Source organism: Cetorhinus maximus, unplaced genomic scaffold (genome assembly GCF_964194155.1).
Source record: "Cetorhinus maximus unplaced genomic scaffold, sCetMax3.hap1.1 HAP1_SCAFFOLD_196, whole genome shotgun sequence".
Classification (NCBI taxonomy): Eukaryota; Metazoa; Chordata; class Chondrichthyes; order Lamniformes; family Cetorhinidae; genus Cetorhinus; species Cetorhinus maximus.
In genome coordinates this window covers 400,701-418,698 of record NW_027596175.1, presented here as the reverse complement: position 1 = coordinate 418,698, position 17,998 = coordinate 400,701, and the positions used below count along the sequence as shown (strand labels likewise).

The following is a 17,998-nucleotide window of genomic DNA, read 5'->3' as shown; positions in this document are numbered from 1 at the left end:
GAGCATGAGAACAAGGTGGTGAATTAAAGTGACAAGCGACTGGAATGTCAGAGTTGTGCTTGAGGATTAAGCAGATATGTTCCGCAAAGTAGGCACCCAGGCTCTGTTGGCGCCCAATATAGGGGAAACTGCATTGTGAGCAGTGAATGCAGTAAACTAAATTGAAAGAAGTACAAGTAAAGCTTCACCTGTAAGGATTGTTTGGGGCCTTGGACCTTGGGGAGTGAGGAGGTAAAATGCCCAGTGTTACACCTCTTGAAATTGCATGAGAAGCTGCCTTGGGAAGGGGACAAGGTGTTTGAGGTGCAGAAAACAAGAATGAAGGACAATCAATATCTTGCTCATCTAACCTTCTTCTAATTGTATTTGGGTTGCTTGTGATATTTTTGTTGAATGCTCAATTGACATAGTTATTCTTTTCTGGTAATTTTGTTGCCATGCCTGATTTTACACTGCTTGACTTTCTGCAGTTTGCACAAAACGTCAGAAACAAAGGCAGAAATATGAGACCATGAACTGCCCCAAAAGTTATGACAAGAAACATGATTTTAAAAAATGTCCTGAATATGTAACTTTCTGCAGCGGCCAATACAACCACACCCAGTATAGTTGAAACAGCCCCCTGGATAATAGGATACCCAAGAGTGTACAATGCATCAATGCTTCGTTCATTGGCACTTTCTTTGGTACTTGAAACAAATGCATATGAAATATGAGCCGAAAAGTCCACAGAGAAACCAATACAAACGACCAGATTAATCATAGATATAGAATCTAAATTGACATTCCAAAAAGTCATGAAACCAGCCACACCCACTAAAACTGATGCAGTAGCAAATGTTACCCACAGAGAGCAGATTGGATTAGGTATTAACAATAAGGAAACAAACAGCATTGCACCAGCAGCCACAGCTACATTCTGTATTGTGTTGGATACGATAACAAGATATTGATCAAAATAGATGAATGCAGGATGATACACTAGCAAAGGGATTTTACATTCCTGTGCTAGCTTTCTTAATTCAATCAGCAAGTTTTTCTCAGCAACTGAATTATTGACATTAATGGTCTGAATGAAAAAACGTGAGGCTATAATCCTTTGGTTACTTACTGAAAATTCAATGTCTTGTTTAAATAAAGGGACAAGTTGAAACAATTGAGGTAACTTATCTAAGAATGTATTTTTCTCTTTTATATCTATCTGCATGCGTTTGGAAATATCAATGTACGCTCGAAGCCAGGATTCTGACAGATTACGATCTACATATGAATTGTTTTCTAATCTGTCCATACAGATTTCAATTTCGTCCTGAATGGTGGAATTCCAATATTCCATAGATTCAGTGACAGAAACCATGACTCGTGGTCCATACTTGGAGAAAAAATCACTTTGATCGTCATAGAATTTAATGACATATGAATCATCAAAGGCCAGGTTTCTGAGATCGATTCCTTCTTCGATGTTTAAACAGCCATAAATACTGCCAGCCAAATATCCAACATACAGGAGAACCACAATTGCCTTGGTCCACCGGTTTGTAAGGAACGGACCGTAATATTTCTTAAAGAAGAGGTAAACTGGATGTTCTGATTCTGCACCCGTTCCTTCATCGTAAGCCCCACCTACACAACACATTGTGTAGCATTTAGATTCTCCTGGTTCATGATCACTTTTAACCTTTCTGAACGTCAGCCAATGTCTGTTACTGGCTTCTCTCCTCCCATTTAGTCCAAGAACAGCTCCAAAAAATGTAATGTTGTAAATGAAGCAGAACAGAACAGTTGTACCTGTGTAAACACAAAATGACTGCACAGATCGAAAAGGTGTCCAAATGCCAATATAAAAAGCTAAAACATCGGTCACAGTGGTGATTGTAATGGAAACAGCTGCTTCAGCGTAAGTCTCTGCCAGGCGATCTTCAACTTCACCTTTAACATTTGTCTTTTGCCAGCTGGCGAGCATAATGAACATATCATCTACACCAATACCTAGAAATATGAGATATGATGAATTAGTGCACCTGTTATTATTAATTAATGACCACAAATGGAATGGAATAAAGTTAACATTCTCGTCTGAATGATGCATTATATGAAATCAATGCTTGTTGCTAAGCATCATATTTCAATATTTAAATTATATTTCAAAGATTTAGGCGAAATTAGAAACCAAAATATTGCCACTAGATGCGGACACTATGACACTATGCCAATGTCTGTACTGTTCTTACATTTTCTACCTGCTACATTGCTACTGATATACAGACATAGTGCAGCATTATAATTATAGACTGCACAATACAGAAATTGGGAACAGTTTGATCTAGATAAGCATCTGCTCAACTTCTATGACTGTCTGCAGCCTGCATGTTAAATCAAGTGCATACGGTACAGCCATAGGTCCTATGCACTGCATTCTAAACTTGAGCTTCAAAAATATCCGTGATCAATAGCTAGACTTTCAATCCTCTAAAACATCATGATAGACCTGCTTGGTTACATCAGGAAATGCAGCATACAATCATAGAATAGTTAAATTGAAACCTAGAAAATAGAAGCAGCAGTAGGTCATTCGGCCCTTCAAGCCTCTTCGCCATTCAGTATGATCATGGCCGATCCTCTATCTCAATGCCATACTCCCACACTTTCCCCATACCTCTTGAAGCCTTTAGAGTCCAGATGTCTATCTATTTCCTTCTTAAATATATTCAGTGACTTGGCCTCCACAGCCTTCTGTGGTAGAGAATTCCACAGGATCACCACCCTCTGAGTGAAGAAGTTTCTCCTTATCTCAGTCCTAAATGGTCTACCCCATATCCTGAGACTGTGACTTCTTGTTCTAGATCCCCCAGCCAGAGGAAATATCATCCCTGCATCCAGTCTCTTCAACCCTGTCAGAATTTTATATGTTTCAATGAGGTCTCCTCTCATTCTTTAAACTCCAATGAATACAGGCCTAGTCGTCCCAATCTGTCCTCATAGACAATCCTGCCATCCCAGGAATCAGTTTTGTGAATCTTCGCTGCACTCCCTCTATGGCAAGTATATCCTTTCCTAGGGAAGGAGACCAAAACTACACACAATACTCCAAGTGTGGTCTCACCAAGGCCCTGTACAGCTGCAGTAAGACATCATTGCTACTGTACTCAAGCCCTTTCGCAATGAAGGCCAACATGCCATTTGCCTTCCTAACTGCTTGCTGCACCTGCATGCTTGCTTTCAGCGATTGGTGTACGACAACACCCAGGGCCCTTTGTACATCAATATTTCCCAATCTATCACCATTTAGATAATACTCTGCCATTCTGTTTTTCCTATGGAAGTGGATAACCTCACACTTATTCACGTTATACTGCATCTGCCATGTATTTGACACTCACTCAACCTGTCTAAATCACCTTGAGGCCTCTTAACATCTTCCCCATTGCCCACATTCCCACCAAGTTTCATGTCATCAGCAAACTTGGAAATATATTTGATTCCCTCATCCAAATCATTGATCTATATAGTGAACAGTTGCACTGATCCCTGCGGCATTCCACTAGTCACCACCTGCCACTCCGAAAAAGATCCATTTGTTCCTACTCTCTGTTTCCTGTCTGCTAACCAATTCTCAATCCATGCCGATATATTACCCCCAATCCCATGTGCTTTAATTTTATACACTAACCTCTTATGTGGGACTTTATCAAAAGTTTTCTGAAAATCCCAATACGCCACATCCACTGCTTCTCCTTTATCTATTCTATTACTTATGCCCTCAAAAAACTCCAGTAGGCTTGTCAAACATGATTTCCTTTTCATCAATTCATGTTGAATTTGTCTAATCCTGATAATATTTTCTAAGTGTCCTGTTATGACATCCTTTTAAATAGGCTCTAGCATTTTCCCTACTACTGATATTAGACTAACCAGTCTGTAATTCGCTGTTTTCTCTCTCCATCCTTTTTAAAATAGTGGCGTTACATTTACCTCCCTCCAATCTGTTGGGTCTGTTCCAGAGTCTGCAGAGCTTTGTAAGATGACAACGAACACCTCCACTATTTCCATGGCCACCTCCGTGGGATTAAGATTATCAGGCCCTGGGGATTTATCATCTTTAAGTCCCATTAATTAATCCAGCACTATTGTTTTAGAAATACTAATTTCATTCAACTCCTCCTTCTCACTAGACCCTTGATTCCATAGTATTTCTGGGAAGTTTATTTGTATCTTCCTCCATGAAGGCAGAACCAAAGTAGTTGTTTAATTCCTCTGCCATTTCCTTGTTATCTATTCTAAATTCTCTCATTTCGCACTGTAAGTGACCTACATTTGTCTTCACTAATCTTCATCTTTTTACATACTTATAGAAGCTTTTACAGTCCGCTTTTATATTCCTTGCAAGTTTACTCTCATACTCTGTTTTCCCCTCTTAATCAATCTCTTGGTCCTCCTTTGCTGAATCCTAAACTGCTCCTAATCCTCAGGCTTGCTACTTTTTACAGAAACTTTATATGACTCCGCTTTGGGTTTAATGCTATCCTTAATTTCTTTTGTTAGCCATGGTTGGGCCGCTTTTCCTGTTGTGCTTTTGCATCAGAAAGGAATGTACAACTGTTACAATGCATACATTTGTTTCTTAAATATTAGCCATTGTCTGTCCACCTTTTAATGAAGCTCCCCAATCTATCTTAGCCAACTCATGCCTCATACCTTCGTAGTTTCCTTGATTAAGATTTGGCACCCTAGTTTCAGATTGGACTATTTCACTTTCCATCCTAAAGATGAATTCTATCGTGTTATGGTCACTGTTCCCTAAAGGACCCCACACAACAAGACCATTAATTAAACTCTTCTCATTGCATAATGCCAAATCCAGGATAGCCCTGTTCCCTCGTCGGTTCCTCGACATACTGGTCTAAAAAATCATCTTGCACACACTCCAGGAATTCATACGCCACAGTATTATTGCTAATTTGATTTGCCCAGTCTATATGTAAATTAAAGTCACCCAGGTCTCTGTAGCACACTTGTTACATGCATCTCTAATTTCTGGTTTAATACCGCCCCCTACCTTACCACCACTGTTTGGAGGCCTATAGACAACTCCCACTAACGTTTGCCATCCCTTGTTGCTTCTTAGCTCCATCCAGACTGACTCTAAATTTGGATTTTCTGAGCCAATATCCTCTCTCACTATAGCACTGATTTCATCCTTGCCTAACAATATCACACCACCTCCTTTTACTTTTGCTTTCCTTCCTAAATATCGAGTACCCTTGGATATTCAGTTCCCAGTCTTCATCATCCTGCAGCCATGTCTCCGTAATTGCAATCATATCGTACCCATTTACATCTTTTGCGCTGTTAATTCATCTACCTTATTGCGAATGCTCCGTGCATTCAGATACAGTGCCTTTAGACTCGTCTTTTGAACATTCTCATACATCCTTTTGTACTATGGCCCTATTTGCTGCTAGCCCTTGTTTCCTCTGCCTTCCACTTTTGCTTTCTACTTTTCTGCCTTTCATTCCTATCTTCATTTCCCTCTCTTATATCTCCCTGCTCAGTTTCACATCCCCCTGCCAATCTAGTTTAAACCCTCCCCCACAGTACTAGCGAATACCCCTGCGAAGATATTGGTCCCAGTCCTGCTGGGATGCTCCCCGTCCAGCTTGTACAGGTCCAATCTTCCCCAGAATCGGTCCCAATGCTTCAGGAATCTAAATCCCTCCCTCCTACACCATCTCTCCAGCTATGCATTCATCTAGTCTATTCTCCTATTCCTGATCTCACTAGCATGTGGCACTGGGAGTAATCTTGAGATTACTATCTTTTAGGTCCTGCTTTTTAATTTATTTCCCAGCACTCTACATTCAGCTTTCAGGACCTCATCCCTCTCTTTACCTATGTTGTTGGTATCGATATGGACCACGACCTCTGGTAGTTCAACCTCCCCCTTCAGAATGTCCTGCAGCCGCTCAGTGACATCCTTAACCCTGGCACTAGGGAGGCAACATACCACCCTGGTATCACGTCTGCGGCTGCAGAAACGTATATCTGTTCCCCTTACGATAGACTCCTATGTCACTATTGCTCTCCCACTCTTTTCTTCCCCCCTCTGAGAAGCTGAGCCACTCATGGTGCCACGGACTTGGCTCTTGCTGCATTCCCTTGAGAAACCATCTCCCCCAGCAGTATCCAAAACTGAAAATCTGTTAGAGAAGAAGCTGGACCCAGGGGGCTCCTGTACTACCTGCCTAATCCTTTTACTCTGTCTGGCTGTCACCCATTCCCTTTCTGCCTGTGCACCTTTACCTGCAGTGTGATCACCTCACTGTACGTGCAATCCACGAAGATCTCATCCTTGCAGATGCCCCACAGTGACTCCAGCTGCAGCTCCAGCTCTGAAACACTGATTTCGAGTAGCTGCAACTGGAGGTACTTCCTGCAAACATGGCTGCCCTGGACATTGCATAGGAGGAGCATTCCACTTGGCCAAGCTGCCCTGCCATGACTTACCCTTAAATTACTCCCTTTACTTTTACTTCCTCTAGTTTAGAGAATATTAAGGACAGAAGAAATACTCACCAGGTCCTACTTACCACGGCCACAGTTCTTCTGACTGAGGAAATGCAGAAAATGAAATGGTCACCTCCTTCCCTGTTCAGCGAACTCCCTCTCTCACCAAACTCCAACTGATGCACTCTAATGCAGCCCAAATCAGCACTCCAGTGCAGTCAAAAGTAGCACTGCAGATGGCTGCCTGAATCTAGCTTCTGAAAGCTGGTTTAAGCCAGTTAACTAATTTACTATCTGCAGCTGCAAGCAGAGCCTGTATAACCCCTTTTAAAGCTGGACTAAAAGTCAACTTCTCCCAACCCAAAGAGCAACTTTTAGTCAGTTGCTAAATTAAAAAAAATTAGACTTTAGATAGAAATTAACCCTTAAAACTCCCCCTCTCGCCAAACTCCAACTGAAGCACTCTAATGCAGCCCAAAGCAGCACAGAAGAAAGCCATTCGGCCCATCATGTCCGTGCTGGCTCTCTGCAAGATGATCTCACATAGTCCCACTTCCCCGCCTTTTCCCCACAGCCCTGAAAATGTTTCCTTTTCAGATAATGATACAATTGTCTTTTGAAAGCCATGATTGAATCTACCTTCACTTAGCGTTCAAGACACTAACCACTCACTGTGTACCAAAAAGCCTACCTCATGTTGCCACAATCACAGAATCCAATCACTGCCTCTTGATGTTTAATGGCATTACCATCACTGAATCCTCCACTATCAACATCCTGGTGGTCACCCAGGAACTGAACTGCGCTAGCCATATAAATACTCTGGCTACAAGAGCAGGTCAGAGGCTAGGAATTGTGCGATGAGTAACCCACCTCCTGACTCCCCAAAGCCTGTCCACCATCTACAAGGCACAAGTCAAGAGTGTGATGGAATACTCCCCACTTGTCTGGATGAGTGCAGCTCCCACAACGCTCTAGAAACTTGACACCGTCCAGGACAAAGCAGCTCGATTGATTGGCATCATATCCACAAACATTCATTCCCTCCACCACCGACTCACAGTAGCAGCAGCGTGTACCATCTACAAGATGCACTGCATGAATTCGCCAAGGTTCCTTAGACAGCACTTTCCAAACCCATGACCACTTCCATCTAGAAGGACAAGGGCAACAAATAGATGGGAACACCACCATCCAGAAGTTCCCCTCCAACTCACTCACCATCCTGACTTGGAAATATATCACCGTTCCTTCATTGTTGCTGGGCAAATCCTGGAGCTCCCTCCCTAACTGCACTGTGGGTGTACCTACACCACATAGACTGCAGCAGTTCAAGAAGGCAGCTCACAACCACCTTCTCAAGGACAGTTAGGCATGGGCAATAAATGCTGGCCCAGCTAGTGAAGCCCACATTCCATGAATGAATAAAAAAAGAAGGCCCCATCTCAGCTATCCCTCGAGACTCCTACCTATTAGCAATCTGTCAATATCAATGTTAAAAATTTCAATTGATCCAACATCCTTAGTTTTCTGGGGAAGTGAACTCCAGCATGCTAGGTTTCCACTTTTTTTTGCCAGTCTTTCCTTTTAGCTTAATACTGTCTCTTACGCTGTTTGTTGACTATGTTGAAATGCACAAGTAGAGATTTCATCTTTTTGGGGTATGTACTGGTATTGTATTGTGTCAAATATTTCTTTAAATAATTCCTGCTCTTGTCTGTAGGTTTACCTATTAAAAGTTTAATCCAGTTTACTGTGGTCAATTTATTTCTCCTTCCTTTGGAATTTGCCTTACATAAACATAAAATCTTAGCTCATGTCAAAGGAACATTCCCTCAGTCCTCCTCCAGCAGCCTCTTACCATTCAAACTCCCACTCTCATCCACCAGCCAGGCGGTGATTCCCACGGGTCGGGTAGGTAGCAAGTTGTTTTATTTAAATGAGGCCTGGGAGTGAAAATGTACTGTGCCTCATGCTGCAGAGATCCGCCAGTCTGCTGCCCAACCCAGCCCTTGCAAGAAGTAAGATTGGGCCTAGAAGTTTACTTCTTGTGCTGTGAAGCAGGTAACAGCATCTCATCTGGTCTAGCTTCTTTCCTGGTCACCATAATCTTAAATTAAATATATAAACCCCAATGTAATCCTGTCTTTGGGAGGTCATCAAGCAGTCTATTAAAAATGACTACAGCGATCAATGACTGTCTCATCTTCTCAAAGTTCTCAGACACAGCTATCAAACAAACTCACTATCCCAGGCAAGGTCTGGCTGTTTAATCTGTATTCAGGTATCTTAAGACGACCTCTTTGAATATATCCTTAAAGAAGCCTCTTAGCGGCAGACCCGCTCTCAGGCATTTGCCTATTCCTGAGCTAAGCACTAAGGGGATTTTGGCATTAGTCCAGGAATGATTCAGAGTTTTCTTTCTCCTAACCTTCACTGCCTTGCCCACTGTCAGTGTGGTTGTGATTAAATCTGCAGCTTCCGTATAGGTAGTTTGTTTGATTTATTAAAGCCCTACAAAGAGAAGTAGCCTAGTCCAGTGTGTCTGACAGATTGGCAGGCTTTGTATGCGTATCTGACACACTCAGATAGCCTGAAAATCCACAGAAAATGAATATGCTTTACAGTTTCTTGAGTAGAAGATTGAGAAGTATAGTGTACCGAGTAGCTGACTATAAGTGTTAGTGCCAGCAAAATAAAATTGTGATACTAAGAAACTTGCCTCACATATTGCACTGTAAGAACACTTTTCATTAGGGTTATTCAGAAAATCCCAAAATTAGTCAACAGTTGTAAGTTATTTTTCTTTTGTATGAACATTCACTATTGAATTTAGAAACAGTCGCTATACCTTTGAATAATCAGCACAGAGCCATTTACCGTTTCATGCAACAACAGCTTCCAGTTACAGAGTTACTTTACGGTTGGAAAATATTTGAAGGTGCCTCAAGGAGCATAATCAATAATAATTTTTTTGACACTGAGTCATGAAGGATATTACCATGGATAACTAAAAGCTTAATCAAAGAGGTAGGTTTTAAGAAGAAATGTAGAGAGGTTTGGGAAGGGAATGAGAAGAATAATGAGAGGTGATCTTACCGAAAGATATAAGATCCTGAGGGAACTTCACAAAGTGAATGCAAAGAGGATGTTTCCCCTTGTGCGGGAGTCTATTACTGGGAATACTGTTTAAAAATTAGAGGTTTCCTATTTAAGACTGAGGAATTTTTTTTTCTCTCATTCTCTTCCCCAGAGAATTTGGAGGCTGGGTCAATAGATATAATCAAGGCTGAGTTAGATAGGTTTTTGATCAACAAGAGAGTCAACCGTTATGGGGGGCAGACAGGAAAATGGAGGTGAGGCTGCAATCAGATCAGCCATGACCTTACCGAATGACCTAAGCCTGCTACTGATTCCTGTGTTCTTGTGATGTGGAATTCCAAATCCTAGAATCTAGGTGAGTAAAGCACAGCACCAATGGTGGAGTGAATGATATGGGAGATGCACAAGAGGCCTTAATTGGAGGAACACAGAGTTTTTGGAGGGTTGTAGGTCTGGAGAAAGTGAAAGAAATAGGGAGGGTCAAAGCCATGGAAGGATATGAACATGAGATTGAAAATTTTTCAATCAATGCATTGGAGAACGGGAGCCAATCCAGGTCAGGAAATGTGTTATCATAGGTGACTCAGGAGAGTTTTCATAGGTAGAGACGAAGAAGAAAGCGGGGATGTAAGGGTGAAGGAAACAAAGGAAATGATCAAAGGTGGCTTTATTTAATATTGAGATGATCGGAATAGAGAGGTCATGTGAGATGGCAAAGCTGGTCGCGACTATGAGCAGTAGTTTTTGTGGAGGGAGAGGTTGAGGGCGGACAGGAGGGCAAGGTGATTTAGGATGGTGGTAGAAATCACCAAGAATAAGCAGTTGCTCAATGCAGGGAGGAAAGGGGTGAAGATATTTCAGTGAGAAATTTGGGTTTTGGCAGTAGAGAAAGAGATTTTAAAGGAGAAGTGAGAGAGATGGAATAAGGTAAGGGTCAGGATTTTACAGCCCCGCCGCGGCATGTCTCCCCCAGCAGATGCGGCAAGCCGTTTTAATTTTCATTTAGTTTAGCGGGACCGTAATATCCCACTGGGCGGAAGGGGCCGTAGAATCCTGACCAAGGTGTACAAAGGAGAACATGCGAGAAAGAATCAGAATCAGAGAACTGTTACAGCGCAGGAGGTCGTGATTCAGCCCGCCGTGTCTGCACCGGCTCTTCGGATGACAGGTAGGGGTCAGGCCACTGTGCATTCCAAACAGGCATATTCGGGAGGACAATCCTTTGAAGTTTGACAATATTTTTTATTGGTAAAATAAATATTACTGACCTAGAATCAGAAAAGGTGCATTAGCAGTATTGATAGCAAATTTCATCCCACAGAACAACAGCAGCCCGAATCCTGACAGCACAGCTAATCCAGCTGATATAACTCCCAGAGCAGCAACCCAGACCTTATTTCTCACACAGTCAAACCTGAAAATAAATTGGAAAACCTTCTATGACACAACATGATATGTTCCATGAAAGTGTGTTACAAATAAATGTGAAAATATAGTTTTACCTCATACAAGACGTGATGGAGAAGGTTATTGAAAGAAAATATGTAATAGAGAACAAAGGAATAATTCTTTTAGAATTTTCTTCAAATTCTTCTTGCCTTGATAGTGACGTGAAATAAGAGACCTGTAATTCAGGGACGAAGGTTAATTATCAAAGGCAGTATAATGTTCTTTTCAGACAACTACATCTTGTATAGAAGATTTCCCACTTTTTTACTCATACATATTAAATGTATGAGTTATGTATTAAATCTATAGGTTATGACATAATATGCAATGAAGGCAAAGTTTAATTCTTATTTAAGAACAATTTTTTTCAGTATGAACAATAAATGACTGACATTTCCTGAAACATTGTTTTCTTTTACTTTCCTTAATAAAATTACATTCATTCATCATAAATATAAGTTGCGCATTCCTGCATGTTGCAACATTGATGGAAATTTATTTTAAAGTTTTTATCAACATATGTACATGAAAAGACAGTGAAAAGATCATTGTCCACACTGGGTACCCATTATTTCAGAACAATACTGTGATCCCTTAATTTATAATTACAAACAGGAACATGATCAATATAGTTTGCCACACTTAAAATAATTGAATGCTTCTTTGATGCCCTCACATTCTTCAGTCTTTATTTACATAAAATGAATGCTAGAAGACAGCACTGTCCTTTCAAAGTGCTCAGAACAGTAACACAACTGAGATGTGTGGCCTAATCGTAGAAGCCATAATTTAGCAATGACTAAGGAGAATTTGATATAATGCCACCTAAATTTAGAACATATTGCACCTGCTAAAAGCGCAGAAACTTGGAGATTTTTAACATTCTTTTATAGGATGTGCATGTCTCTGGCTAGGTCAACGTTTGTTGCCCATCAATAATTGCCCTTGAGAAGATGATGGTGAGCTGTCTTCATGAACCGCTGCAGTCCATGTGGTGCAGGTACACCTACAGTGTTGTTAGAAAGGGAGTTCCAGGATTTTGATCCAGTGACAGTGAAGGAACAGTGAATGGGTTCCAAGTCAGGATGGCGTGTGACTTGAAGGGGAACTTGCAGGTCGTGTTGTTCCCATGCATCTGCTGCCCTTGTCAGATGGTAGAGGTCATGGGTTTGCAAGGTGCTGTCGAAGCAGCCTTGGTGAGTGGCCAGAGTGTATCTTGTAGGTGCTACAATCTGCTGCAACTGTGCATTGGTGGTGGAAGGAGTGAATGTTTAGGTTTTTAAATAGTTTTGATCGAGTGAACTGCATTTCTAGATGGTGGCAAACATCTTGAGTGTTGTGGGAGTTACACTTAGCTAGAAAGCGGAGAGTATTTTATCACACTCCTGTCCTGTGCCTTGCAGATGAAGGCTTTGGGGGGTTGGGAGGTAAGCTCCGTAGCACAGGATTCCCAGCCTCTGATCTGGTCTAGTAGCCACTGAATTTATATGACTGGTCCAGTTCAGTTTCTGGCCAAGGGTAACCCCAGGATGTTGATAGCAATCAGTATTCTTGATCAGCATCTTCCTGGCCTCATGAGGAAGGAAGGAGGCAAAGCTGGCTCTGGTTCTGGGGAATTCAGTTGGTCAAGTGGATCGAGTGTCAGGGGAACATTTAGGAGTCAGTGATCATAGTGCCATAAGCTTTAGATTGGCTATGGAAAAGGACAAGGAGCAATCCAGAGTAAAATTAATTAATTGGGGAGGACCAACTTTGGAGCATGGGTGAGAACAGATCCAACCCAGGTAAATGCGCAATATCAAGAAAAATGTGAAGGCACTGGATCCTGCAAAGGCTATGAGCCCTGGCAACATTACAGCAATAAGTACTGAAAATATCACGCATTTTCCTGCAGTACTAGCTGCACCCCTAGCAAAGCTGTTCCAGCACCGTTACAACACTGGCATCTACCCAACATTGTAGATAATTGTCCAGGTTTGTCCTATGCCAAAAAGTAGGAAAAATCCCACCAGGCCAATTACCGCCCCATCAGTCTACTCTCGACCATCACAAAGTGCTGGAAAGTATCATTGACAGTGTTCTTGGATGATGATTGACTGTCAGCCAAACAGCCCTTTGTCCCAGTCATGAGGACTCGAAACGTCAACTCTTTTCTTCTCCGCCGATGCTGCCAGACCTGCTGAGTTTTTCCAGGTAATTCTGTTTTTGTTTTGGATTTCCAGCATCCGCAGTAGTTTTTTGTTTTTATCTCAATATTTTTATATCTGATAATGAGAAAAGTTCAAAGAAAATAAAAAAACATCTTTTTTAATGTCCTGGTGATTTTAGGGCTAGAGAAGGTTATAGCCATAGAGAGGGGAAGACCATGGAAAGATTTGAAAACAAGGATGGGAATATTAAGGGTCAGGCATTGCTGGACCAAGAGCCAATGTTGGTCAAATATAACTGCAAGGTTGTGTTCTAGCCTCATACAATTGCTGGGGAGAGGGATGGAGTAGGGGTGCAGGGAATGGAATTTATGGCAGGGACAGACAAGCAGTGCGGCAACTCAAAGACGGTGGAGGGGTTTAGAGAGGTGGTGTGAGGTAGATCAGGGGACTGTCATTGTCTTTGAGGGGCTGTTGTTGTGCTTTTGAATGGTGCTACCAAAAAACAGCATGTAGATGAGAAAATGAGGGGACTAAAGGTATGTAGGGTGGAATTTAATGGCCCCCTTGCAGGGTGTGGAAGCTGAAAGCGAAGTATAGCAGGTGATTCTCTGGCTAGCTAAACTGAATGACAGAGGAAATGTTGGTGTGGTCAACTCTGTGAAAGATTGGAGATAGGCCTAAAAAGGATGAGGAGGGATAATTTACCATGGTCACAATGACATAGGATGCAATTTGCGCCATTTTAATGATATGGTAGGGGCGGACTTTGGAGAGAAAAGGGATGTTGAAGATGAGGGGGTCGCTTGCAAGGACAGTGTAGGTGAGCGGTGAGTTTTTGAGGAAGAGGATGATGACGGCAGTGTTGAATGGGAGGGAGACAGTACTTGAAAAAGGGAATTGTTAATGTAACAATATTAATTCTTAATGGGACGAGAAAGAGGAGTTGGTTAACAGTTTGATAGGAGTACAGATGAGACATCAGAAGGTGGTCTCATGGAGAAGTTACCTCAGAGAGGGCAAGAGATAGGAGAGAAACTAGAGTTGCAAGTTCAGAGATAAAGGACAATGTTAGAATGGGTGGGCTAGGAGAAGGTGGGAAGTGACAGAGACAGCTGAATAGATGTTCCTAGTTTAGTGATTAAGTAGTCAATGAGCTTCTTTTAGGATGGAGGAGGCTTGGGAAAATGGTTTATGAAGATGGTCAGTAGTTGAAAAATGAAGTGGGGGGTTAACTTTGCATTCCAGGATGATTCTAGAATAATGAACAATTTTGAGACAGGAAAGAACCCAATAATGGATTATGTGGTCCAGACAGATATGACGATGAATGGCTCAGCCAGTTGTCCACCATAAATAAAAATAAAAATACCTGGAAAAACTCAGCAGGTCTGGCAGCATCTGCGGAGAGGAACACAGTTAATGTTTCGAGTCCGTATGACTCTTCAACAGTTTTTTGCTTTTGTCCACCATAACTGTTCGCCTGCATCTCTTGAAGTGAAGGGAGTGGAGAGCACTGTACAGGGTGAGATAGAGTAGTGGTTTTGGTGGGAACAAGAATTGGAGATGAACCAATATTCACAGGCAGTTGACCAATCAGGTTTGCAGGGCTGGGAAATCCAGGAGCTGAATCTGAAGTCAAGAATTAAAGCTGGGGATGCAACCTGGGGAAGGAACGAAAGGACCCACATTGATAAACATTAATGCTCCTCCTGACTCCACAACAATCATTCTAAAAACTTACCTGGGGTGTTTATAGATGTGTCTTCAGTGATCCTCTTAAGGACTGCTGATTAGGCTGCCCCAGGCCTCCTATCTATGAATGGAGCATGTACCTGAAAACTCCCTCCATTTTAAAATTCTCATCCTGGTTTTGAAATCTCACCACTGTCTGTCCCTTCTGTCTCTCTCTATAATCTCCTTTAGCCCCCACTTCAATATCTGTACTCCTCTAATTCAGGCTTCTCTCGTAACATGATTTCAATTGTTCCACCACTGTTGGCTGCGCCTTCAGCTGTCTAGGCTCAAACCTCTGAAATTCCCTCCCTGAATCTCAACACTTTACCCTTCAACACGCTCCTCAAAATCTACCTCTTGGACTGAGTTTCTGATCATCTGCTCTAATTTCTCCTCGTGTTGCTCAGTGTCGCGCTTTGTTTGATAATGCTCCTGTGAAGCCCCCTGGGACAGGTGATTACATTAAAGGCGAAATAAATAGAAATTGCTTTTGTTGTACTTAACGCAGTATTTGGCATGAAAGAATACTGGTCAAAAGACTCCTAGCTCATTGTGACAGTCCAGGATAGATGGCAAAAATCTTCCATTATATTTACCGAGAACAACTGACTAATTTCAATTCAAGGAATAGACTTTCAGAAATACAGGCACATATTAAAAACTCACCGTAATGCTCTCCTGATTCTTCGATTCATTTGGAAAAATTTGAAGGAATTTTTTGAGCCACAGCAAACTGCGCTTTTTCATTTCATCATTACCTTCTCGTAAATAATAATCAAGTCTAATCGCCTTTGCTTTTGTAATGTAACTTTGATTTAGTTTTACACCTCCGACAGCTAAACCAATAAAAGTTTCGTTCATTATAGGATAATTAATCTTAGTTCTGGTTACCAAACTGTGATTTATAAAATTTAAAATTCCATTTGAAAAGCAAGAGCCTGCTGTCTGTACGCAAAGAGAAGAATAGTTGACCGTGACATTCCGGGTATAAGCGAGGCTAAACTGCTTAACTTTTTCATCGAGTGATACAATCTCTTGAAAGGCAATATTTGTAAGGATGTTGTCATCTTTCGATACAGCAATCAAAGAAGCATATGACCCCTCTGTGTAAAGCCTCTGTCCGGAGAATTCAAGTTCATTGGTTGGAAAATGTTTTTTAATAAACTCTCTCTCAGATTTTGCTGGTCCATTAATGGGTGTAAATTGCTCTTCGATGTCATTGGCTTCATTTATGGATAAAAAATAAAAACCTGAACCCAGACCTGCAGAAAGGATCAGAGGAATTATGAAGAACCACCAGGCATTTTTACTCACGAAATATCCAAGTTTACGAAAAGCACTGCAGAGATGTTTCTCAATGCAATTAGTCTGGCACTGAGTCATGCTGAGGGACAGGCTGGTAAAACAAAATCCGGTTCTGTAATCTTCACGTCTGCGGAGTTCAGTGTTTAAAAGCTGGAAGAGACATTCTGGACATCAATGTGAATGTTTTCTGTTTCATTGAGCTGCTGAAATGAAATCACCCAATAATAACTGCCAGTAGCTGCTTCTGTTTACATTTACTGTACAACAGCCAAAAAGAATCTGCCATCTGTCTGTTGCTATGGGGGCAAAGTTCAGCAATTTAGCTTGATAAGTAAACCATTCTGTACAAATGAGTATTAATGCAAGAGATATCAGGAGATGATTAACGTTGTAATATGTCTTTAGGGGGTTGCATGACATCACTAGAAGGAAGAGCAGAGTGTGCACACAGACAGTTCTGCTGATGGTGTCTTCAAGATTTCAACATGTTATATATGTTCACATGTGCCTAGAATTAATAAATGAACCCACAATGTGTTTACCCAATTGCTTATGAGTGATTGGTACTTTTATATCATTATTACAAACATGACATGTTGTGCAACAGTAGCTCCTTGTAAAGAACATACTGCTCAGCCTGCCAGCAAGATTCAGTGGATGGCATGCTGAGAAGTCTTAGATCATGCTACATGGCATGAGATGACCCTCGATATTTTGGTCAGGTCATAACGAAGCGTGTTGAAACCGCAGCATGTGCATTAAAACTTTCGAGACACAGGGCTCATACAATGAGCTGGTAAGTAGACGGATGCCTCGTGGTGAGATTGCCCTGTATAGCCTGTCAGTTCAGTGAGTTAGACAGCACGTTGACAGGGCCAGCACCGGGTTAGCTTAGTTGGGAAAGGCGAGTGACCAGGGTGTGGGCCAGATTGAGAATGAGTGAGTGAAAGAGAGTCAAACAAACAAAAATAATTTAAACACTTATAAAAATCAGGCCAGAAGAGTTTGTGATTATAACGGGCAGAGCTTCAGAAAGGCACACGAAAGTGGCTACAGCGACACATCCTGGGTACTATAGGAGAAGGAGGGTCAAAAGAATATTGTCAGAATGTTCACAAAATTCTCCAGTTTAAATTGGGTTGCAGCTGACCTACCTTCAGATTCAAAATGTTTAAACAGTATACAAAGCCATGGTTTCTTGATTGAGGGATATCTGATCAGACAAGCAAGGCATAAAAGTGAGGCTAGGAATTGGGAATGAAGGTCTACACAGAGTGAACATGTCAGGATTAACAGAAGAAGAGCTAAAGGATCCCCAAAAGATAAGGACTACTTTGGAAGACCAGTTCAAAATCAGGTTAAACTTCCATATTCATTGACTAGAGTTCATTTCATTTTGGCAACAGCCAAAAGAATCCATAGGCCAATTTGTCAGTCGATGCAGAGGGAAAGGTACGTAATGTGATTTTTCAAATGCAGGACTAGCACACAGAATTGGTGAGTTGTTGATCACGTCCACTCCCATGGAAACATTCAGAAAGATCTGCTAGACAAACGCAAAATGTACAGCATCGAAGAGCTACTCAAGGATGGACATTAGTACAAAGTTATCCTCTCAAGTCAATGAAGCTTACAGGTCCTAAGTAAAACCCCAATTGTTGACGCACTCACTAGAACACATAAACATAAAAGGTGTGTGGAAGGTGCAGTCAACTGCATGCACCAAGGAACTGCCCAGCTTTCCATCAATTCTG

General features: G+C 41.6%; 1 protein-coding gene across 1 annotated transcript; it reads right to left on the bottom strand.

Annotated features, from left to right (window-relative positions):
• Positions 1-397: 397 nt before the first annotated feature.
• On the bottom strand, positions 398-16,322 carry LOC144673003 (patched domain-containing protein 3-like). The gene is made up of 4 exons (XM_078535004.1): positions 15,606-16,322; positions 11,109-11,230; positions 10,875-11,020; positions 398-1,989 (listed from the first exon to the last, which is right to left on the bottom strand). Exons 1-4 carry the CDS (start codon positions 16,320-16,322, stop codon positions 398-400), a joined length of 2,577 nt encoding a protein of 858 aa, XP_078391130.1.
• Between the last annotated feature and the right edge of the window lie 1,676 nt (positions 16,323-17,998).

Excerpts from the sequence above, each read along its gene's own strand:
- LOC144673003 (XM_078535004.1), bottom strand. The coding sequence starts at position 16,322 with ATGACTCAGTGCCAGACTAATTGCATTGAGAAACATCTCTGCAGTGCT. Across the intron at positions 11,231-15,605 it reads AGAATCAGGAGAGCATTACG|GTCTCTTATTTCACGTCACT; the intron begins GTGAGTTTTTAA and ends CCTGAATTACAG. Across the intron at positions 1,990-10,874 it reads TGCACCTTTTCTGATTCTAG|GTATTGGTGTAGATGATATG; the intron begins GTCAGTAATATT and ends TCATATTTCTAG.